The sequence below is a fragment of the Danio aesculapii genome, chromosome 4 (genome assembly GCF_903798145.1).
Source record: "Danio aesculapii chromosome 4, fDanAes4.1, whole genome shotgun sequence".
Taxonomy (NCBI): domain Eukaryota; kingdom Metazoa; phylum Chordata; class Actinopteri; order Cypriniformes; family Danionidae; genus Danio; species Danio aesculapii.
Window position 1 is genome coordinate 59293660 of NC_079438.1, and position 25390 is coordinate 59319049.

The following is a 25390-nucleotide window of genomic DNA, read 5'->3' on the forward strand; positions in this document are numbered from 1 at the left end:
AAAATGGCCGAATTAGCCAAGAAGCTAGAAAAAAGATAAACCTATAATAGAAGAATAAACAAACACACATATTTAAATACATAAACTTTTCAAATAGTTGACGCACATTATTAGATTTGGAGGAGCGCTGCAACGAACCAAATGTAATATCTATAATTGTTTTATTATGATTTGTTTCTGGTTTACTACGTACTTGGCTTCTGACCAACCTATCCATGCGTGCTGAGCTGCTGAGCGAACCAATCAGCTTGCGCTACGCTGTAGTTGCCAGCCAATCAGCGCTGAGTTCGCTGCACCTGTGAGCGAGGCTGCTGATGAGGGTTTGTTTGGGTTTAAAGAGTCGCCTAGTGATCGCCGAGGAGGACGAATAAACACAGGTATTTCTCCTAAATTTAGCGATGACAAACGCGTTTTTGCTGTGGTCTGTGTTCAGCTTTGTTCTCTGCACGCGTCAGCTGTGTTTCGCTGTACAGCAGTGTTGATTTTGTCATTTAATAGCTGCAATAAAGCTAGCGAATGCTAATCAACACTAGCTGCTGCAGCTGCTGCTGAGAAACGATCCGATGTTTATGATTAAGCAAATGATCTGAGAAACACATGTAATCATGTAGTGTCGTTTCAGAGAGTAGGATTGCAGATTGAGTCAGGTTTCAGGGGGAAATGTCGTGCTATTGTCTGATGATTGTTTTGTTACGGGCTCGGTAACTAATGTTCTACCATGATCAACACATTGTCAACGTAAACAGTCAGAGTAATGTGAAATAATGGTAACTTCAGCTCTAACCTTGATGTTTTACTGTGTTTTTGGGAATGTTTGTCGTGTCTGCAAAGCCTCCAGGGAAATGACACAACATTGGAAAATTCAGTTGGATAATAATTATAATAATTAGCTTTATTTTTTATAAACATAAATGAATAAATAAGAGCAAATACAATAAAATAGGATTCTTCCCATTTTAACAATTATAAATGTCAAGAAAAGTGAGTAAAAGCATGCAACAGTATATTTACAATGATGCAAATGTGCAATAAAATATAGAGTTAATGCAAAAATCAACTAATGCAAATGAGCATTCATTTTGTAATTAAATAATAAAATAAAACTATTAAGTAGATGATAGAATTAATTAGTAAATGATACTATTAGGGCGTCATGGTGGCCGATTGATCGCCTCGTAGCAAGAAGGTTGCTCGTTTGAGCTTTGGCTGGGTTAGTTGGCATTTCTGTGTGGAGTTTGCATGTTCTCCCCAAGTCCAAAGACATGCTAGTATGTATAGGGGAATTGGGTAAGCTAAATTATTCATGGTGTATGTGTGGGAATGAGTGTGTTTGGGTGTTTCCCAGTGATGGGTCGCAGCTGGAAGAGCATCCGCTGCGTAAAATATATAGTTGGCGGTTCATTCCGCTGTGGTGACCCCTGATTGCTAAAGGGACTAATCTGAAAAGAAAATGAATGAATGAATGAATGAGTGATACTATTAAATAGATGAAATTGAATAACACTTCTAATAAAAAGAGTTTGTTTAATATTTTAAAGTAGGAACAATGCCATATGTGCGTTATATCTATATAAATGTGCCATATATTGTGCATATAGTTAATTAAGAGTGCCATTATGTGACACTGGTGGACATTTTTTATTATATGAAATGTGATAAAGTACAAACGTCAAGTTGTCTCTCATCCATAACTGTCTCACTCTGTGTGTGTGTGTGTGTTTGTTTGTTTGTTTGTTTGTTAGTAAGTCTTTATGTCACTGTGAGTGTGTATTTGTATGTTTATGAGTGTGTGTAGTGAAACTGCTCTTGTCTCTCCAGTTAGCATCAGATATCGATTGCTGTTAGTCAGGTGCAGTTGTCTCTCTCTCTCTCTCTCTCTCTCTCTCTCTCTCTCTCTCTCTCTCTCTCTGTTCATTTCTCTCACTCTATTTCTCTGTGTGTGCAGGTGTAGAGATGAGTGTTGTGTGATGGTCATGGAGATCCGCGTGGGCAGTGCGGTGTTCAGCTCTCGATTTGACTCTGGGAATCTTGCGCGTGTGGAGCGAGTGGAGGCTTCAGAAGCTGCCGGTGAGAGCAGCAGATCTGCTTCAGTCCCGCAGCCCGACTACGAGTTCAACGTGTGGACCAAACCCGACTGCGCCAGCACAGAGTTCGAGAACGGCAACCGGTACACACACACACACACACACACACACACACACACACACACACACACACACACACACACACACACACACACACATTGAGCTTGGGTTTGTGTTGGGATATTTTTAACTCCAGTTTGTTTTAACATTTGTGGTGCTTTTAAATTTTGATGCCTGGAATTATTTGGATAATAATGAGTTTTTTAATAATGCAGAGTGTGCAGGAAAATATGATGCATTTATTTAATATTTTCAAACTTAAAATGATGTTACATATGAAGTAATATTAGTGTTTATTTGTAGAATGAAAATAATGTAAAATGTGCAATAGAAGATATATTGTTTAATATTTAAAACATGTAAATATTAAATCTAAAATATGCAAAAATGTAGTGTTTTTTTATATTTTAAAAATGGAAATAAAATATGCAATAAAATATGGTGCTTATTTAACATTTAGAAAATTAAAATAATGATAAATATGCAACATAATATAGTGTTTATTGTTTCAAAAATGTAAATAATGAAAATGTAAAGTAGAGCCTATATTATTAAATATTTAAAAACATATAAATAATCTAAAATATGCAAAAATGAGTAATATTTTTTGATATTTCAGAAATGGAAATAAAATATGCAATAAAATATAGTGCTTATTTAATATTTTGAAAGTTAAAATGATGTTACATATGAAGTAATATTAGTGTTTATTTGTAGAATGTAAATAATGTAAAATGTGCAATAGAAGATTTATTGTTTAATATTTAAAACATGTAAATATTAAATCTAAAATATGCAAAAATGTAGTGTTTTTTTATATTTTAAAAATGGAAATAAAATATGGTGCTTATTTAACATTTTGATTTTCAAAATGATGATAAATATGCAACATAATATAGTGTTTATTATTTATTATTTATGTAAATAATGAAAATGTAAAGTAGAGCCTATATATTTAATATTTAAAAACATAAATAATCTAAAATATGCAAAAATTTGTCATATTTTTTGATATATCAGAAATGGTAATAACGTTGCAATATGATATAGTGTTTATTTAACATTTTGATTTTCAAAATAATGATAAATATGCAACATAATATAGTGTTTATTGTTTCAAAAATGTAAATTAAAATGTAAAGTAGAGCCTATATTATTTGATATATAAATAATCTAAAATATGCAAAAATGAGTAATATTTTTTGATATATCAGAAATGGTAATAACGTTGCAATATGATATAGTGTTTATTTAACATTTTGATTTTCAAAATAATGATAAATATGCAACATAATATAGTGTTTATTGTTTCAAAAATGTAAATTAAAATGTAAAGTAGAGCCTATATTATTTGATATATAAATAATCTAAAATATGCAAAAATGAGTAATATTTTTTGATATTTCAGAAATGGAAGTAACGTTGCAATATGATATAGTGTTTATTTAACTTTTTGATTTTCAAAATAATGATAAATATGCAACATAATATAGTGTTTATTGTTTCAAAAATGTAAATTAAAATGTAAAGTAGAGCCTATATTAGTTGATATTTAAAAACATATAAATAATCTAAAATATGCAAAAATGAGTAATATTTTTTGATATTTCAGAAATGGAAGTAACGTTGCGATATGATATAGTGTTTATTTAACATTTTTAAAATAAAAAATAGTTAAATATGCAATGCAATGTAGTGTTAATAATGTGAAAAATGTATTAAAATATGTAGTGCAAATGCAGTAAAAACAAAATTAGATTTAAAAAGTTGATATAAAAATGCATCCTGTGCAGTGTTTGTGTACAACAGTTTTTATTTGTGTGTTGATTATTAAATAAATGTGACTAATTTGCTTATAAATGATCATTTTAGGCTAAAGTAAATTGATCAACTTTAAGCAAAAAATATTTTATTTATAGTTGATATTTTATTATATTTGGTTTTATTATTATTATTATTATTATTATTATTATTATTATTATTATTATTATTATGATTATGATGATTATTATTATGATTAGTATTATTATTATTATGATTAGTATTATTATTATTATGATTATTATTATTATTATTATTATTATTATTGAATTGAATTGAATTGAATTGAATTGAATTGAATTATTATTATTATATGTGTTTTATTATTATAATTTTCTTTTTCATATGCCTGGTTGCATTTATTTTTTAATCAAATGTAAATCACTGCTTTATGCTGTTACAGTAATATGTCTTATGAATATCCAAACAGGTTACAGAGCATAAAACCGCCATGCACACAATAATAATAATAATAATAATAATAATAATAATAACAAATAATAATACTTTTCTGAAAATGAATTGTAAAAAACATGACGGCTCAAAATCATCATTTAATCCTGAAGGCGACGTGCTCTTTTAATAATACACTCAGGGATGCTTCTCTTGTCAAACCTTTTCTGTCTATTTGTCTTTTGCATTTGTTTTTGTCCTGATGAATGTGTGTGCATTGCAGAAGTGAAGTGTGTGTTGTTGATCTCGTGTGTGCAGATCATGGTTTTACTTCAGTGTTCGCGGGCTGCTGCCTGGAAAACTGCTGAAGATCAACATGATGAACATGAACAAGCAGAGCAAGCTGTACACGCAGGGCATGGCTCCGTTCGTCCGCGCGCTGCCTGTCAAAACACGCTGGGAACGGGTTCGAGACAGACCCACGTTTGAGGTGCACTCTCGCTCTTGTCTGTCTTCTGTTTGCAGGCTGTCTTATGTTTCAAAAACCACATTTAAAGACTTAAAAAGGTTTGAAAAAGTCTTAAGCTTTGTGTGTAAACATGACAAATCATCCCTCTTAATCCCAACAACCAGCAACAATCAAGAATGCATGATTATATGCTGTCATGTCAATCAAAAACTATGATTATAATGGAAGTCAATGGGGCAAAAACAGCCACCAACATAACCAAAGGGGAGTCAATAACCCAAGAGTGTATTGTTGAATTTCTGAAAAAATCTAAGCATTTTCCCAAATTATATCAAAACAAGATCTGTCAGCAAAAATCGCTCCATTTGCTGAAACACAGGGAAAACTGTGGCCAAATTAAGACTCAAATCAGCCCAGAGTGGATGAAAACATCCCCAACAGCACACAAGGGGTTAACTTTGACCTGCAGAAGCCTGTGTTTGATGTGTTGATGTTATTTCAGGCACTGCCGCTGCTATTTTTAGCTCTTTATTAATAGCTGTGTGTTTGTGCAGATGTCAGACAGTCAGTTCATCCTGTCATTTGTTCATCGTCTGCTGGATGTTCGCGGCGTCACCACCTACTTCTCCTTCTGTTACCCGTTCTCATACGCCGAGTGTCAGGACATGATGCTGCAGCTTGACCACAAGTTCCTGAGCAGCACCAGCACACACACGGCCTGCAGGTATACACACACACGGTTCTGATTGGCTGATGAGCATTCTAAGGTGTTTGTCAGATGAACACACAGCTAAAGTAGTTCCAGCAGGTTTTGAGCGCATTACAGCTCCGTATCACTCCACTGAATGATTAGAGTTATTTCACAGCTACAACAGTTAGAAATCACATCAGATCACAACAGAAGGAGGAGGAGGAGATGTGGAGGAGATGTGGAAGTGCTGCACACACACACACTAGTGCTACACACAGGAGTGCTACACACACACTAGTGCTACACACAGGAGCAGTTTGCTGAGGACAAAAACCTGATGAACAAACTTTCAAATACAACATCTAAACAGTGGATTCAGCAGCGGTGCTGGAGACCAGAGGAGTGCGACGATGCACTCTGAGCTGTTGGATTATCAGAAAATAATGCACATCTGAGGTGTACCAGCCATAATAATATATAAACAGTGACAATTTTATTGCACACTTTATTTTTATTTTCTTTAATGCTGAATAAGCCTTAAACCTTCTGTGATTGTTTTTTTTCTTCTTCACAGATTTTGCCGTTTCACTTTAAAATATTAAATGTATTTAAAAATATTAATTAAAAACAATTTAGTGTAAAAACACAAATCAACTCTGAATATTAGATTGCACTTATTTCATTATTTTTATATTTTATAACATCAAATTGACCTTATTTTTTAGTGCGGAAATGTAATTGTTTTATAACTTCCGATTCAGCTGCCAATGGGAGAAATGACTAGGAATAATAAACTGCAGAAAACGGTCAAACTACTTACTCTACAAACAAGTGTTTGCATGACAATACAGACAAAGTAGAATAATATAATTAGAAAATATCAATTTGCGACACCAAGCAGCAAAACGAGCCGTTTTTAACGTTTTAAAATGAATGGAAGTGAATGCGATCGGGCCAAAATGATTCAAATGGCTGCGGCCGCTCATACGCGGAGAATAAGGTGAATATTCTATCGCTTTTTTGTAAGTGCATATTTTATTTTTGGGATGTTGAGCACGTACTGAATATTTTATTACTGATTTAAGAATTTAGTTTGCGTATTTTTTATGTAAATTGCATTACTGTCATGTTAAACTGTTAAATGTAAATTAAATATTTTATTACATGTTTTATTGCAGAATATTTTTTGCACATTTAGCATTTTTCCTGTTCTTATCTGCTATATTTGATGGTCTTTATTTCATGAAAGCTCAGTTTCTGAATGTGTGTGTGTGTGTGTGTTTTCAGTCCTCCAGAGAGCATCTATTATCACCGTGAGCTGCTCTGCCACTCTCTGGACGGCCACCGTGTGGATCTGATCACCGTGTCCTCATGTCACGGCCTGCTGGAGGAGCGAGAGCCACGGCTGGACAAACTCTTCCCAGACCTGGGCACTGCGCGTGCACACCGCTTCACTGGCAAACGGGTATTAAGAGGACACATTAAGAGGACAAACCACATCTTATAAATATGTTTATATTCATAGTGCTGTGGCCGAGAGAGCTGAATACACTGCAATATAGGAAAACGCATGCCATTAGAGAAAACAGCAGCAAATCAAGATTAGATCCTCATGAGCATACGTGTTGCAAATTCTCACAATGCAAACAAATAAAACTCCTGCGTTTTCTCACAACACATGCAAATAGTAGGGAACACAACGGAAATGTTTCAAGTGGACCCAAACACAGGATCCCCTTGAAACATTTCCGTTGTGTTTCGTGCTATTTGCATGTGTTGTGAGAAAATGCAGCGTTTTCTTAGCTTGTTTACATTGTGAGAAAATCTCTCAATGTTGTTTACATTGAGAGACATTGTGCTGTCAAACCGATGAGGATGTTTTCTTAATGTGTGTGTGTGTGTGTGCGCAGGTGTTCTTTGTGAGCAGCAGGGTTCACCCTGGAGAAACGCCGTCCAGCTTCGTGTTCAATGGTTTTCTGAGCTTCATCTTGAATCAGGAGGATCCGCGCGCTCAGACGCTCCGCCGCATGTTCGTCTTCAAGCTCATCCCGATGCTGAACCCGGATGGGGTCGTCAGGGGTCACTACAGGTCAGAGGTCATCCTGGCTGAGGGATGATCAGAGAGCGCAATTTGTATTTTTTTTTGTTTGTTTATGTATAATTTGTTATTTCATTAATAATTTTCAAATGTACAACATTAAACTATCTATTAAACTATATTATATTAAATTACACTATATGAAAATATTTTTCAAAGTCATCAAATTGTTAAACTATTACATTTCTTAATCAAATAATATATTGTTTTAAGCATTGACATTTTTAAATTGTAATTATTTATAATATTTATTAGTTAATTGAAGCGTTAAACGTAATCAATAATTTAACGTTTTGAATTTTATTGACTAAATGGAATAATTATTTTAAACTATTTTACAATAAACTTAGTTTTAAATGTTTTATTTTAAATATTTAATTTTAAAATATTTAAATATATTCAATTAAATGGTGTTTAAATTATAATTCATTATAATTATAATTATTTTATAATTTATTTTTTTAATTGAATCAGATAATTATAATTATATAATCAACTATCAGATTTTATTGATAGATTAATTGTTTTAAAATAACTTGTTATAAAAAGTGTTTGTGTTTTCAGGACGGACTCTCGCGGTGTGAATCTGAACAGACAGTATGTGAACCCCAGTCCAGATCTGCATCCTTCAATCTATGGTGCCAAATCTCTGCTGCTCTACTACCACATCCACAACCGCCTTGGCCATGCCTCTGGCTCCGCCCTCAAAACCTCCAACCAATCAAACACCAGCCCTCACATGGCCACGCCCACTGAGCGGGAGCGCTGCATGAACCTGCGTAATGAGGCGGAGCGAGGGGAGGAACCGACCTTTGACCTCTCCGAGATCCCGATGCAGCTGGAGGAGAGCTGGGAGAAGGGCGGAGTCCAGAAAGAGGCGGAGCCCTGCAATGAGAACAAGTCAGTACAGAGCAGAGGAGAAACAAACTCCGCCCCCTCAGAGCAGGTCCCGCCCCAGGAGAGCGGAGTGGCGTATTATATAGATTTGCATGGCCACGCCTCCAAAAGAGGATGCTTTATGTACGGCAACAACCTGACGGAGGAGAGCCAGCAGGTGTGTGTTTACTTCAGTCTGTGTAATCAATCATTTTGAAATGGTTTGAGTTTAATCAGTGTTTTACATTTATTGTTTATTTTAAATGTTATGGTTTTAGAAAGCTGTACATTTAACAATTTTTAATAAATTGTCATTTTAAATGTTTTTCAGTCAATAATTTTAATTGTTTTCGAGTTGTCAAATTCAATATTTAGTTATTGAAAGTGTTTTAAAAGTTATTTATTTAATATTTTTGATGATTCTTTTAGTTTTGTGTTATATCTGTGCAAATTATAAACATTATATGTGTATATAAATTACGCATGCATATACTTGAGAAAATATTTATTTATATTTAAATGTAATATATATATATATATATATATATATATATATATATATATAGATATATAGATATGTTACAAATTTTATGTCAATTTAAGTATCTATGTAACATAATAGTTTTGAATCATTTTTAGTTGAGTTTTTATGCATGTTGTGTATCAGATAAACATAATAAATGTTTGTAATACACACACACACACACACACACACACACACACACACACACATATACTGTCAAAACAAACTTCCAAAAATCCAAAACTTTTATTTGGATGCGATTAATCTTTGCCCAGTCTTAATCTTTTCTTCTTCTTCTTCCAGGTGGAGAACATGCTGTATGCCAAGCTGATCTCCCTAAACTGTGCACACTTTGATTTCCTGGGCTGTAATTTCTCGGAGAAGAACATGTACGCTCGGGACAAACGTGACGGTCAGTCAAAGGAGGGCAGTGGACGAGTGGCCATTCACAAAGCCATCGGCCTGGTGCACAGGTACATCTAGCAGTCAGTGTTCCTCTCAGTGTTTTGGAGCACACTAGAACATAGATTATATCCCTAAAACTAACATACTGATACTAACATCTAAGAATTTTAGGATCTTTTTTAGGATCTTTTACTAAATAATTCAAAACCAAACATACCAAAAAATTCACTGAGACAATTCTTGCAACCATTGTTTAAAATGAGGGCTTAAGATGTGTGTGTCTCCTGTTTACAGCTACACACTGGAGTGTAACTACAACACGGGCCGCTCTGTGAACACCATCCCGCCCGCCTGTCATGATAACGGACGAGCAACGCCACCTCCACCGCCCGCTTTTCCTCCCAAATACACCCCGGAGGTGTACGAGCAGGTGGGCCGTGCAGTGGCGGTGGCGGCGCTGGACATGGCGGAGTGCAACCCGTGGCCTCGACTGGTTCTGTCTGAACACAGCAGCCTGCTGAACCTGCGTGCATCCATACTCAAACACGTGCGCAACAGCACCAGCCTGACATCCAACAACCGCAGAAACACGCACTGCAAAACCAGCAGCAGCCCGCCCAAACCTGCGTAAGAGACACCTGACTTACTGTGAAAAAGATTTGTCTTGTTTCTTGTCAAAATACTCTTAAATAAAGAAGTATTTTATAGACAAGCAAAACAGATTCTGTTGTTTTAAAAAACAATATGCCAAAATAAAGTGAGTTTTTACCTTTAAACATGCTAAATAATCTGCCAATGGGGGAAGCGAAATAGTCTCATCTTTCATTTTGACATGAGATTATTTCGCTTTCCCCATTGGCAGATTATTTGCTTGTTTAAAGGAAAAACTCACTTCATTTTGACCTATTTTTGAAAACATGACAGTATATTTGTCTAGAAAATGCTTCTTGATTTAGGAATGTGTAGCTATTTGGACTAGAAACAAGACAACAACTCTAAATACGAAAATCTCTTTTATGGTGTTTATTGTTGCACATCAAGTGTTGGATTGTTTTCGGTGTTGTAACAAATGTAAAGGGTAATTATGACTTTTTTATTCTTGCAATTCTAGCAAATATATATCTTGCAAAATTATGAGATTTAAGGTCAGAAAACCAAAATTAACAATCTGAAATTCAATATTTAAACACAGAAATGACAGAAAAATGTTGGAATTGCAATATTTAAACTGAGAGTTCTGAAACAGTGTTGTGTTTGCTATATTTAAACTCCCCCAAAAATACAGAGTAATGAGACTTAAACTCTGAATAACCATATGAAATGCAGGATTTAAATACAAAATGCCAACACAAAGTTAGTTAAATTTAGAATAAATGTTCAAAATTACAACATTTAAACTCTGAATTCCATAAAAAGTCTGAATTTTGAGTTTTAAACACAGAAGTTTTAGAAAAAAAAATCATCTGAATTGCGGGATTTAAAGTCAGAATGGCAAAACAAACATTTTTATTTGCTATATTTAGAATTTCCCCACAAGGCCAGAATAACAAGATGTAAACTCATAATTCCAGAACAAAGTGGGAATTACGAGATTAAAACCAAAGACTATAGAAAACACAGGACGTGTCACTTGTATAGTTTTGAACGGGGAAAAGTGTAACGATCAACATGGTGAATGAAGCCCCGCCTTTAAGTACAGGAGCCAATCATCGATCGCTGTAGCCTGACGAATCTCCAGGGGAGGGCTGTGAGCTTCTGCAGATTTAGTGTGATTAGAATGATTAGAACCGAAACTAAAGCGACAGCTAGAGCTGCACAATTAATCGAAAAAAGATCGCGATCTCGATTCGACCCCCTAGACTATCTTAATCCAGCATTTCTACGATTCTGCCAATCATAATTTCAAGTTCAGGAGAGAAGCAAAGGCGGCTGCACGAGTCTTTTCATTGTTTCACATACATTGCTCAGGGACATGAACACCTCCAAATGATGTTGAAAGAGTCACATACTGTATTTATCAGGTATAATTCACAGAAAAATCTCTTTTTTGTCTTCATATAATGCTGTATTTGCGACCGGGAAATCACACGTGACGTGAGCTGCTGACTGTGAGCCGTTACCACAGAGAGGGCGGGCGCGCGCCCTAGTTAATGATAGATGCGCGCGCGTCTACTTTAGTGAACAGAGCCTGCAAAGGCTGTGAGTAACAGGTAATAAAGTTGTAAATATTCAGTTTGTGGCACAGAGTGATCGTTTGAGAGCCGCGAGCGAAGTATGAACAGCACTTAGCAGTGAAAATGAAACTGAAAGCGTGCACATCATTTAAATAATCATATCGCAATATAGAGTTATGATTGCGACAAGCGTTTGATGTGTTTTCTTTCATAGCGAACACACAGTTGTGCATGAAAATAAATGTTTACAGTGTCAGTATAACTACTCTAGCCTATATCATGTTGATTTTTACCAGTGAATTAAATGGTCTAATAATGTTGTCAATGACAGATTGCGAGCATATATCTCAAACATAATTCAACATCAGAATTATTATAAGTAGAGTAGAATTATTTATAGACACCAGTAGACCTACACATAATATTGTTGTTGTTGTTTTACCATATGATTGAGAAAAAAACAATATTAATTGCTGACTCATATTAACCTTTATTTTACATCTGCAGAATCCTGAGGAAAATCCTGATCTTTATTTTAAGCAAAAAAATGGCGATTCTCATTTTAGCCAGAATCGTGCAGCTCCAGCGACAGCTTTTGGATAATTTATTGGGGATTCCTCATAGTTTAATCTTAAGCTTGACAAGCAGTTTTGGAGAATTGGATGTTTCCCTGTTCAGACAGACATACTCCCGAGATGCGTTTCAAAGATGGCCACTGAGTGAAATGACTTGCCTTAAAGAGCCCATATTATACATGAAATAGGGTCATATTTAGGTTGTAAGGGTCTCCAACAACAGTCTAATATGCATGCAAGGTCATAAAACACTTTTATGGTCTTATAATCTGCATTTATTTTTACCTAATTATCCCAGCGACTCCCATATGAATCGTTCAGTGATTCATTTGTTCCCAAACCCCCTCCTCAGCGCGAAGCTAATCTGCGCTGATTGGACCGATGACAGCCTGCTGCGATTGGTCGACAGTGACAGGCTTCAGCACGAGACAGAGTGAAATGCCCAGCTGGTAATCAACTATATAAAAGTAGTCACAGTGCACACACGCTTCATAGTGTAAGGCTTTTTTCACACACACACACAACCCTCCTCAGAAGAACTGGGGAGATCGACGCGAGTCTCCTAGCCTCTCCCTCTCTCTCTCTCACACACACACACAACGCTCCTCAGAAGAACTAGGGAAAGCGACGCGAGTCTCTCTCTCTCTCTCTCTCTCTCTCTCTCTCTCTCTCTCTTACACACACACACACACACACACAACGCTCCTCAGAAAAACTAGGGAAAGCCACGCGAGTCTCTCTCTCTCTCTCTCACACACACACACACACACACACACACACACACACACACACACACACACACACACACACACACAACGCTCCTCAGAAGAACTAGGGAAAGCCACGCGAGTCTCTCTCTCTCTCTCTCTCTCTCTCTCTCTCTCTCTCTCTCTCTCTCTCTCTCTCTCTCTCTCACACACACACACACACACACACACACACACACACACACACACACAACGCTCCTCAGAAGAACGAGGGAAAGCGACGCGAGTCTCCTGTCTCCTAGCTTACGATCGCCATAGCAACGACAAACGGCAGTGGAGCGCGAGCTCACAAAAGCCTTTAACGTTAAATCCGTAAACAAAGCGGCACGCGTCGCGTTTTTAACGTGGCTTACATGCGATAAGAGAATATAAAGAGTAACCGCGTGTACTGTACCAGGTTAACAAGTATCAAAACACAATAAATACATAATTTGCAAGTTAAACGAGGCAACAATTTTAATCGCACTTACTTACACTAGTGAATAAACCTCAACCACTGACTCTTCACAGTTCACAACTCATCTTTGGGTAGAGACTGTCAATATTATCCATCTGAGCACAGCGTGACTTCATTCGACCGGCGGCGTCTGTGTGTGTGTGTCTAGTGTTTTTTCTGTGTTAGTGGGCGGGGCCGCAGGTTTCAAATCTCCCTGGTTTGCGCGCGTAACTACTGGCGAGACTTGTGTTTCGTGGCTGCGTCATCGCGAAACACCTAATGACTCGTTATCAAGACGACTCGTTTGAAGCACTATGAGTCGACTCTTTTATAGATGAATCAATAGTTTTAAACACTGTACACTTACAGATTTAAGCCTTAGCTGGATATTTCACTTCACTTAGAGCTGTGTGACACACTACATGGAAGGGCATTTTCAAAAACCCATAATATGGGCTCTTTAAAAGGACTTTGTTGAAACTCCAGAAATTGCACAAATAAATTGGGAGTTGTGGGATGTGGGCTTCTGATTATAATATTACAACATGCAGTTTTTTATTTATAATCTGTCCATTGATAAATAAATAGTCACAATTATGATTATTATTATTATTTTATAGTTTTGTTTTTACCTTTGCTAATGTGGATAATATTCTTCAGGTGATGTAGTGAATGCGTTGATTTGTGTGTGTGTGTGTGTGTGTGTTTTATTAGAAGTCTGAGCACGTCTGCTTCTGAAAACTCCCTGAACCGCACACGCAGTAACACTAATGTTCAGGGCAGCCGGCAGACTCCTCAGCTCAAGAGTTCTCCCAGCTTCACCTTCGGCACCGCAGCACACCGGCCCTCACACAGGAGCCTGGGGCCTGTCAGAGGTCAGAGTTTACACACAACACATGCACAAAACACACCTTATATCCTGCAGTGTTATAATGAAAAACGGCCATTTTAAAACATGTTAAATCACATTGTTTTTGCCAGCACTTTTCTATAAGGTTGAATTGATTAATGTTAGTTTATGGCTTTACTAACATAAACAAACAATAAACAAAACATTTACTACAGTATATGCATATGTACATATTGGTTACCATTAGTTAATGAAAATACAGATGTTTTATTGCTAGATTATGTTAACTTGTGTTACAATAACTAATATTAACAAGCATGAATGTGGATTTTAATAATGCATTAGTGAATATTGAACTATAGTTAATAAATGGTGTTCATACTTAGTTCATGTTTGTTAATCCAGTGTTTCCCAACCCTGATCCTGGAGGCACACCAACAGTACATATTTTGGATGTCTCCCTTTTCTGACCCATTAACTTCAGGTGTTGGAGTCTCTTCTGATGTTGTGATGAGTTGATTCAGGTGTGTTTGATTAGGGAGAGGTTGAAAATGTGGACTGTTGGTGTGCCTTCAGGAACAGGGTTGGGAAACACTGTGTTAATGCACTAATAATTAATGCGACATGTTTTAATCGTAATGCATTATGTTAGTTAAGGGATTAAGAATGTATGCATTTACTAACATGAACAAATGCTGTAGTAAATTTATTGTTCATTGTTTGTTCATGTTAGTAGATAAACTAACATTAACTAATACGATCTTATTGTAAAGTTTGACCAGAATCTCTTGTATGACCCTTTCACAAAAAAACTATTTGTTAAACCTCCAGTGTTTAAATGTTGGAGGTGAGGAGTCTTTCCATGTATACAGAATTAAACTTCTGGCTGGAAGAGAACAGTTTAAGCATTTGAACAAAGTCTAGCTTGTGTTTTATTTGTTAGATGTGATATCACATGAGCAAGAGTGCCATTTTTCCAGTTCAACAAACAAGAAATTCCTATTGAGTGAGTTACGTGTTAAAAACAGCATTGTCTGATTCTCTTTTTGACAATGAAAGTAGTTTAAACAAAGCCGAAGCAGAACATTTGTGTTTCAGAGCAGCACTGAACTGCTTCCTTACTGAATGAATCTTTTCCTGAATGGGCCACAGCTCTGCACAGCTTTACTTGAGCAAATAGGATTGTAAATAAATGATTTGCTGTGCTCATCCCATTCACTGAGCTTTAAGTTTACCAACTATGCTGAGAAACCCACAGATGTGAAAAGGGTCTATTAACACACTTTAAAATACCACATGAGCTGCTGTTTAATATTGCACACTCTTATTAGTTCCTGATGTAAAGTGTTTTGTGTTTTTAGAGTGTAAAGTGCAGGAGAAGAGGCGTCCTCCTCCTCCCCCTCCTCTTCCTCATCATCAGCAGCATCAGCGTCTCTCCGTCCGGCTGTCGGCTCCTGTGCGGGCTCCTCTGTCCCCCTCCTCATCCTCCTCGTCCTCCTCCTCGTCTCCGTCCTCCTCGTCTTCAGGCCCCGGCTCCATCAGTCTGGCAGGTCTGTACTCCCTGCAGCCGCCCAGCTTGGCTCAGATCCTGCCCTCGCTCTCCACGCGACCCTCCCTGCAGGCCCCGGGACCTGCGCTGCCCTAACAGCCCTCTAAGTAAAACGGTTTAGTTTTATTTTCATTTTAACACTGAATTTGCGTTTGTTTTTTTCACGCGAAAAGATCATTCAGCACATTAATTAATACGAAATTATTGATTATGAGTAAAGTTTGTCAGATTAAGGCCTTTAATTCTACATATTACAGAATATTTTATCCCATAATCAAAGTGTGAAGTTATTCTTTGCATAATTATTTTATTTTTGCATTATTTTCAAGACTGTATGAGAGTAGACTAAACCTCAATTAGACAAGAGATTAGTCCCAATTCAAGATTTGAGTTTGTTTGTTTTTTCACATGAGAAGATCATTCGACTCATTAATTAATAATAATAATAATAATAATAATATATATATATATTTATTATGACTAAATTGAGTGATTCTACATTAATGTAGTATGAGCTCAAATTATGAAATGAACACAGAATCTATTTGTAAATGAAGCATATTTTACTCCAGTCATTTTCTGCGTAATTTATTTATTTTTGCATTATTTTCAAGATCAAGATTTTCAATCCTTAATTAAAGATTAACAAAAGAGATTAGACGGAGAGTATGAGAGTAGACTAAACCTCAATTAAACAAGAGATTAGACTTAATTAGAGATTTGAGTTTGTTTGCTTTTTCACATGAGAAGATCATTCGACACATTAATTAATAATAATAAAATATTTTCTTTATTATTATGAGTGATTCTACAATAATGGAGTTTGAGCTCAAATTATAAGATTAACATGCAATCTATTTCAAATGAAGCCTATTTTACCCCAAAATCAACAGATGATTCGTTTTTTTGCATAATTTATTTGTGCATTATTTAGAAGACTAAACCTCAATTAAACAATAGAGATTAGACAGAGAGTATGAGACTTGACTAAACCTCAATTAAACAAAAGAGATCAGACAGAGAGTATGAGACTTGACTAAACCTCAATTAAACAATAGAGATCAGACAGAGAGTATGAGACTTGACTAAACCTCAATTAAACAAAAGAGATGAGACAGAGAGTATGAGACTTGACTAAACCTCAATTAAACAAAAGAGATTAAACAGAGAGTATGAGACTTGACTAAACCTCAATTAAACAATAGAGATCAGACAGAGAGTATGAGACTTGACTAAACCTCAATTAAACAATAGAGATCAGACAGAGAATATGAGACTTGACTAAACCTCAATTAAACAATAGAGATCAGACAGAGAATATGAGACTTGACTAAACCTCAATTAAACAATAGAGATCAGACAGAGAGTATGAGACTTGACTAAACCTCAATTAAACAATAGAGATCAGACAGAGAATATGAGACTTGACTAAACCTCAATTAAACAATAGAGATGAGACAGAGAGTATGAGACTTGACTAAACCTCAATTAAACAATAGAGATCAGACAGAGAGTATGAGACTTGACTAAACCTCAATTAAACAATAGAGATCAGACAGAGAGTATGAGACTTGACTAAACCTCAATTAAACAATAGAGATTAGACAGAGAGTATGAGACTTGACTAAACCTCAATTAAACAAAAGAGATGAGACAGAGAGTATGAGACTTGACTAAACCTCAATTAAACAAAAGAGATTAAACAGAGAGTATGAGACTTGACTAAACCTCAATTAAACAATAGAGATCAGACAGAGAGTATGAGACTTGACTAAACCTCAATTAAACAATAGAGATCAGACAGAGAATATGAGACTTGACTAAACCTCAATTAAACAATAGAGATCAGACAGAGAATATGAGACTTGACTAAACCTCAATTAAACAATAGAGATCAGACAGAGAGTATGAGACTTGACTAAACCTCAATTAAACAATAGAGATCAGACAGAGAATATGAGACTTGACTAAACCTCAATTAAACAATAGAGATCAGACAGAGAGTATGAGACTTGACTAAACCTCAATTAAACAAAAGAGATCAGACAGAGAGTATGAGACTTGACTAAACCTCAATTAAACAATAGAGATCAGACAGAGAATATGAGACTTGACTAAACCTCAATTAAACAATAGAGATCAGACAGAGAATATGAGACTTGACTAAACCTCAATTAAACAATAGAGATCAGACAGAGAATATGAGACTTGACTAAACCTCAATTAAACAATAGAGATCAGACAGAGAGTATGAGACTTGACTAAACCTCAATTAAACAAAAGAGATCAAACAGAGAATATGAGACTTGACTAAACCTCAATTAAACGATAGAGATCAGACAGAGAATATGAGACTTGACTAAACCTCAATTAAACAATAGAGATCAGACAGAGAATATGAGACTTGACTAAACCTCAATTAAACAAAAGAGATGAGACAGAGAGTATGAGACTTGACTAAACCTCAATTAAACAATAGAGATCAGACAGAGAGTATGAGACTTGACTAAACCTCAATTAAACAATAGAGATCAGACAGAGAGTATGAGACTTGACTAAACCTCAATTAAACAATAGAGATCAGACAGAGAGTATGAGACTTGACTAAACCTCAATTAAACAATAGAGATCAGACAGAGAGTATGAGACTTGACTAAACCTCAATTAAACAATAGAGATCAGACAGAGAGTATGAGACTTGACTAAACCTCAATTAAACAAAAGAGATCAGACAGAGAGTATGAGACTTGACTAAACCTCAATTAAACAAAAGAGATCAGACAGAGAGTATGAGACTTGACTAAACCTCAATTAAACAAAAGAGATCAGACAGAGAGTATGAGACTTGACTAAACCTCAATTAAACAATAGAGATCAGACAGAGAATATGAGACTTGACTAAACCTCAATTAAACAATAGAGATCAGAAAGAGAGTATGAGACTTGACTAAACCTCAATTAAACAATAGAGATTAGACAGAGAGTATGAGACTTGACTAAACCTCAATTAAACAATAGAGATTAGACAGAGAGTATGAGACTTGACTTAACCTCAATTAAACAATAGAGATTAGACAGAGAGTATGAGACTTGACTAAACCTCAATTAAACAATAGAGATCAGACAGAGAATATGAGACTTGACTAAACCTCAATTAAACAATAGAGATCAGACAGAGAATATGAGACTTGACTAAACCTCAATTAAACAATAGAGATCAGACAGAGAGTATGAGACTTGACTAAACCTCAATTAAACAAAAGAGATGAGACAGAGAGTATGAGACTTGACTAAACCTCAATTAAACAATAGAGATCAGACAGAGAATATGAGACTTGACTAAACCTCAATTAAACAATAGAGATCAGACAGAGAATATGAGACTTGACTAAACCTCAATTAAACAATAGAGATTAGACAGAGAGTATGAGACTTGACTAAACCTCAATTAAACAATAGAGATTAGACAGAGAGTATGAGACTTGACTAAACCTCAATTAAACAATAGAGATTAGACAGAGAGTATGAGACTTGACTAAACCTCAATTAAACAATAGAGATTAGACAGAGAGTATGAGACTTGACTTAACCTCAATTAAACAATAGAGATTAGACAGAGAGTATGAGACTTGACTAAACCTCAATTAAACAATAGAGATTAGACAGAGAGTATGAGACTTGACTAAACATTAATTAAACAAAAGAGATCAGACAGAGAGTATGAGACTTGACTAAACCTCAATTAAACAATAGAGATTAGACAGAGAGTATGAGACTTGACTTAACCTCAATTAAACAATAGAGATTAGACAGAGAGTATGAGACTTGACTAAACCTCAATTAAACAATAGAGATCAGACAGAGAATATGAGACTTGACTTAACCTCAATTAAACAATAGAGATGAGACAGAGAGTATGAGACTTGACTAAACCTCAATTAAACAATAGAGATTAGACAGAGAGTAGGAGACTTGACTAAACCTCAATTAGATGAGATCAAACATAATTAGACATTTGAGTTTATTGTTTTTTTAATAGGAGTATATAAGATTATAAGTATATATAATATACTTATTATCTATTATATTAAATATATTAGATTAACACAGAATGTATTTGAAATGAAGCATGTTTTACCCCAAAATCAACAGAGGATGTAGTTCTTTGCGTAATTAATTAATTTATTTTTGCATTGTTTAGGAAACTAAACATAATTAAACAAAAGAGATCAGACATAATTAGACATTTGAGTTCATTTGTTTTTCACATGATCTTTCGACACATTAATTAATAATAAAAGATTTTATTTATCATGACTTAATTTTGGTGATTCTACATTAATGAAAAATGAGCGCAAATGTTTAATTAACTATTAATGAAATAAGATGAACACAGAATCTATTTGAAAATAAAGCATATTTTACCCCAAAATCAACAGATGATGAAGTTCTAAACCTCAATTAGACAAAAGTGATTAAACTTAATTAGACATTTGAGTTTATTTGTTTTTCACATGAGAAGATCTTTCGACACATTAATTATTAATAAAAGATTTTATTTATCATGACTTAATTTTGGTGATTCTACATTAATGAAAAATGAGCTCAAGTGTTTAATTAACTATTAATCAAATAAGATAAACACAGAATCTATTTGAAAATAAAGCATATTTTACCCCAAAATCAACAGATGATGAAGTTCTAAACCTCAAAAGTGATTAAACTTAATTAGACTTAAATAGACATTTGAGTTTATTGAAATTCTACATTAATTGATTATGACCTCAGATTATAAGATTTGAAAAGGAAGCATATTTTACCCCCCCAAAAAATCAACAGATGAAGTTATTCTTTGTATATTTAATTTATGTTTAAGAGTAAACTTTAGTTAGACAAAAGAGGTCTTTATTGGTTAATCTAGTGATATTGAGGCCTTATGAAACACTCAAGGTCTTTTTTTGGTTGTCAATTTTTTTTTGATTTTGGGTTAAAATATGATTACCGTCTCGAGAAAAGTGTAATAAATCATGCAGCTCACACTGCACATCCTTAAAATGCTTTTGGTTTTGATTTAAAGTATGAGCGTGTTCTGGAGAACTCAAACACTAGTAATAATAATAATGCAGATTTCCTGAAGACGTTAAAGCTGTGAAACATGACGTCTTTGTATGATCACACCGCACTTTCTTTGATTTTTATGAGTGTGTGCAAGTGAGTGAGTGTGTGTGTGTGTGTGTGTGTGTGTGTGTGTGTGTGTTATTTGGTTTGTGTGTGTGTAATCTTTAATGCCTTTATTCTGATGTCTTTGTCTCTGTTCTTCTGTGTGTGTCAAACTTCATTTATTGAAGAGAATCTTGCAAAAACTAGATGTAAAGTCAGACTAAATCAAAGAAGAAAGCTATTAAGATTAAGATTGACTATTAAAACTATTAAGATGAACATTATTATTGTTGTTCTGAGCAGTCAAGTTTATACTGTAGCATTATTTTCATGATGAAGCTTTTTTTATATACTCGTGCCAGTGTCTGTGCAGATGCGAGTGTGTTCGTGCAAATATAATTGTGTGTGTTTGGTGCTAAATTACTTTGTGCAATGTGTAGCGTCCTGGAAGAGTGAAACGCAGCTGTTTTTCGCACACGAAGCTGCTGAAATCCCAGAATTCCCTCAGGCGTAAAGCACATACAGACTCACAGACACTCGAACAGTCTCATTATCAACACTGTGTGTGTAATATAGCGTGACGCTGGTGTTTTCAGTGTGTTTTGATGTCATTTCCTGTTCTCTCTGCATCTGTGTTCTCCTGAATCTGATGGTCTGCGTGTGTGTGTGTGTGTGATGCAGTGACCTGTGAACCGCGCGCTCTACTGCTCATTTAATAAATGTGAATCTTGTATACGTGCTCCATGAGCTGACAGAGCTGCTCTTTCTCTAATAAACATCTGTTTCAACTGCTTCTCTGACCTTTGACCTTTCTTCACTCTCCTGTCTCTGTGTTTGTGTAATACTGATATGCTATTATAACCTCTGCTGTAAGCCACTGAGCACAGGCTGATTCCACTGTTGCCATGGTGACCACGGAATGTGTAATGAGGTAACTGTATCTCTCTGTGTGTGTTGTTGCCAGGCAACAGCTGTCCAGAGTTCCGCCCGGCCAACCAGATAAAAGAGCTGCGTGGTGGGCGAGGCAAGGGAGGCAGATCAGGCCCCGCCCACTGTCACTCATCACAGCAGAGAACGGCGCTCACAACACAGGTAGAAGAACACACACACACACACACTCACACAGACCACAGCTGCTCATAAACGCTCTGATGTGTTCAATACTGTGGGATTGTTTGTCAGGAGCCGCTGCGGGACTCTCTGGACATCCTGACGTCTATAGAGTACAGCAGGTAAACATCAACACACTAGCACTTAAATGCTTTTCCCCAAAAAATTACACCAATACATTTAGTTTAAGCGATTATAGGAGCAGTTTTAAGTTTGTAAAAGAGAACAAATATATAATAAATAAGATTTTGTTAAGTAACACTATTGTTTTTTACTCTTATGGCATGTCAAAGGTTATTTTAAATACATAATTTAAAAAATGTCCTTTTTTTTCTTTGTAAATTTGCTTAAAAAATATATACTTTTATTATTAATTCATGAAGATCTACCAAACTTGACTGTAAAAACTGAACAGATCTCAGGCACAGTTCACCCAAAAATGAAAATATCCCTATCGTTTACTCACTGAAGTAGTTGTAAATTGTAAGGTTCAGCCAGTTAGTCCAATGATGGCGTGTACTGGTGGACGAAGGTTCACTGCATGTTTGGTCTTTCCAGTGCATATAGTTGATTTACTTTAAATTTAACTCATATCTGACTCCAATTTAAATATGAAGTGGTTTAGAATATTTATATATTTATCCTCGTTTTATCTGACTCCAATCATAAAACATTGATAAGATCATTTTATTTCTTTTTAATATGACTTTAGATTATGATTGAATATTCTCTTCGATTCGTTATTGTATATTATTCTCGTTCATTCGGATTCCTATAACATCCTGAGTCTTGTACCGGCCGAGTATAAGATCTCTTAAGCACAAGCATGTCAGTCTTGGTCATTAAACAGAGGCGATTAACCACAACTCTGAAAAGGCAGAACTGTACTTAACCAGATTAGAATATTTGTTGTGTGGTCCCTATAGATCTACTAAATCAAAACAAAGCTATTTAATCATAGCATGATCATTACTGTAGAATTAAGCAGAACAATTTATTTAGACTATCAGTAACTTTGAGTAATCACTATACGATTTAAACAGTATAATGTGTTTAGAGATGGAGGCCTATCCACATTTAGATAGGCCTTTGACAGTTTAAGTATACTTGAAATAATGCAAATGTGTTAGTCGGAGCTTTACGAACATCGTATAGCATGACACGCTGCTCCTTCTATCATGTTTTAGTCCGTTACTAACCTGTAAAGGGGCTTGTGGTGTTTTGGACTTAACGTAATCTACTAGAGATAATAACATGAACTCCTTTTGAATAATCATAACAATGAACTAGTCAGGTAAATGTGCATTGTGCCAATTCATAAACGATCAATACAACACATCAAATTCTCAAAGATAAATCGAAGACCAAAAGATGCATACCTGATATCAAAATATGCATAGTACGGAGCATGAGAGGTTCACCCTATGGGCTGATCTGGTTACAGAATCGCCCCGAGCTTTGTGAAACTGTCCTTTAAGTAGTCAAACTAAGGATCTCCTTCAATGGAGGGGTAGGTGTGGAAAACCAAATGGCATTTGCATTTAGTGGCATGTTAGATCTGAAGTGTTTCTGCTTATAGGGAACACATTGTCATTTGAATAGAAGCCCCCTAGGTAAAGGAACACCCTTAGCAGTGATTCAAAAGACACCTGAAGGTATATACGTATTGTTTTATTGTCTATTTCTGAGGGAATGAGACCATTGTACCAGTCGCACTGAGACATTTCAAATGATTTCAGACATGATAGGAAAAAGTCACTTGGATTGATGTTGAACATTCATAGTTTGAAATGACCATTTGGTATGGGTTGAATGAAGAGGATGGTGTGGAGCCGATTGCCTCTTTATTTCCAGCTCATGCTTGTATTGTTAAAGACATCTCAAATCATCTGTGGTATCTCAAATCTTACAAAACTTTGAGTTTATTTATTCTGTTAAACACAAAACAAGATATTTTGAAGAATGCTGGGGTAAAAAAAGCTCCCGTTGACATCCATAGCAGGAACAAAAAATACTGTGCGATTCAGTGGCTGCTTTTGTTCCCAACATTCTCCAGTATTTCTTCCTTTGTGTTCAACAGAAGGTTTGAGTAAATTATGACAGAATTTTTGAGTGAACTGTGCTTTAATAATAAAAGTTTCATATCATATATCTGTTACATCATACAGTTACATAATAAAAGAAAAAAGTTCAAACAAATGAAATGATTAAATAAAACTTGGACTTGTAGACTTAGTAACTTAGACTTGTCATAGCACCTAAATACAGCTAGTCTCTGATGATAGGAGTGCTTCTTTTGTCCTCACTTGTAAGTCTCCTTGAATAAAAGTGTCTGCTAAATGGGTGAATTGTAAATATCCTAAATGTCAAAGCAGTATTTAACAGCTGCACATGTTGATGTGTTGAATATCAGATGTGAGCTTCAGCCGCGGCCCAGCCGTATCCCGGTGCGGAGAGAGCTTCAGTCTTCTGTCATTCCCCTCAGCAGTGCAGAGACATCGACCATGAGAGTGTGGAAACTGATCAAACCTGGCCTCAAAAAACACCTGGCAGGTTAGACACACACACACGCATACACTCTCTCTTACACTCAGAAATACTCTCTAACAAACACACTAACTCACTCACTCAGACACACATGCATCCTGATACATGCTTTCTGTCTGATGGGCAGTGTAGACTGTTTACTAAAATGAAGTGTATAACTGTACAAACATCAAACTAAATGTGTTTGTGCTGTCGAATCTGTAGTGATTTTTATACTGTAAACATAACTGTGATGCTGCTTGTACCATCTGAAGTCGAGCACTTACTGGACTGAAGTTTAAAGTCTCCATGAAATCTAAATGTGCAGTGTATCTGCTGCTAGCGCACATTTATTGTACATTATCCCTCACATGATTGCTGGATGTGCTGTTTTCAGGAGTTTCCGGTAAAGACCGTCTGTCCACTAAAGCTGTGCTGAAGAACTCCAGCAGACAGACAGATCAGCGCATACACAGGTAACACACAACACAACCTACATATCCTGAACGTAAGCAGAACACACCCCAAACAGATCCTGAATACATCCAAAACATAATCTGAACATTTATTCAACACAATCAGAGCATATCCTGAATATAATCACAATATACCTTGAACAAAACTTGAGGGGTGTTGCGATTGCACAAAAGATGAATCAAGAAAGCCAGGATAACAGAAAAAGTGCAGCTTGACCTAGTTTAATCAGCTCCTCCTGGCTTAGTCCACTGCATGTTTTCTGATCCAGGATGAGAACGAGCCGCTATGTTACAGCCAGGATAAGTGCACATTCACATCACACCATGAGATCGATCACAGAGTCAGT

General features: G+C 35.6%; 1 protein-coding gene across 2 annotated transcripts; it reads left to right on the forward strand.

Annotated features, from left to right (window-relative positions):
• The first annotated feature begins 293 nt into the window (after positions 1-293).
• On the forward strand, positions 294-25067 carry agbl5 (AGBL carboxypeptidase 5). Of its 2 annotated transcripts, none has more exons than XM_056456283.1 (15): positions 294-377; positions 1946-2167; positions 4677-4848; positions 5382-5551; positions 6806-6983; positions 7429-7607; positions 8181-8670; positions 9319-9488; positions 9715-10047; positions 14087-14247; positions 15584-15772; positions 21896-22023; positions 22114-22163; positions 24455-24594; positions 24965-25067. In XM_056456283.1, exons 2-15 carry the CDS (start codon positions 1968-1970, stop codon positions 25045-25047), a joined length of 2643 nt encoding a protein of 880 aa, XP_056312258.1. In that variant the 5' UTR covers positions 294-377; positions 1946-1967; the 3' UTR covers positions 25048-25067. The 2 variants fall into 2 exon arrangements, with proteins under 2 accessions (XP_056312258.1, XP_056312259.1); XM_056456284.1 differs by having other exon boundaries at positions 14090-14247.
• Positions 25068-25390: the final 323 nt, after the last annotated feature.

Bases quoted from the DNA above. Each gene is read 5' to 3' on its own strand.
- agbl5 (XM_056456283.1), top strand. From the start codon at position 1,968: ATGGTCATGGAGATCCGCGTGGGCAGTGCGGTGTTCAGCTCTCGATTT. The intron at 10,048-14,086 runs GTAAGAGACACC...GTGTTTTATTAG, and splicing joins AGCAGCCCGCCCAAACCTGC to AAGTCTGAGCACGTCTGCTT. The intron at 15,773-21,895 runs GTCTGTACTCCC...TGTTGTTGCCAG, and splicing joins CGGCTCCATCAGTCTGGCAG to GCAACAGCTGTCCAGAGTTC.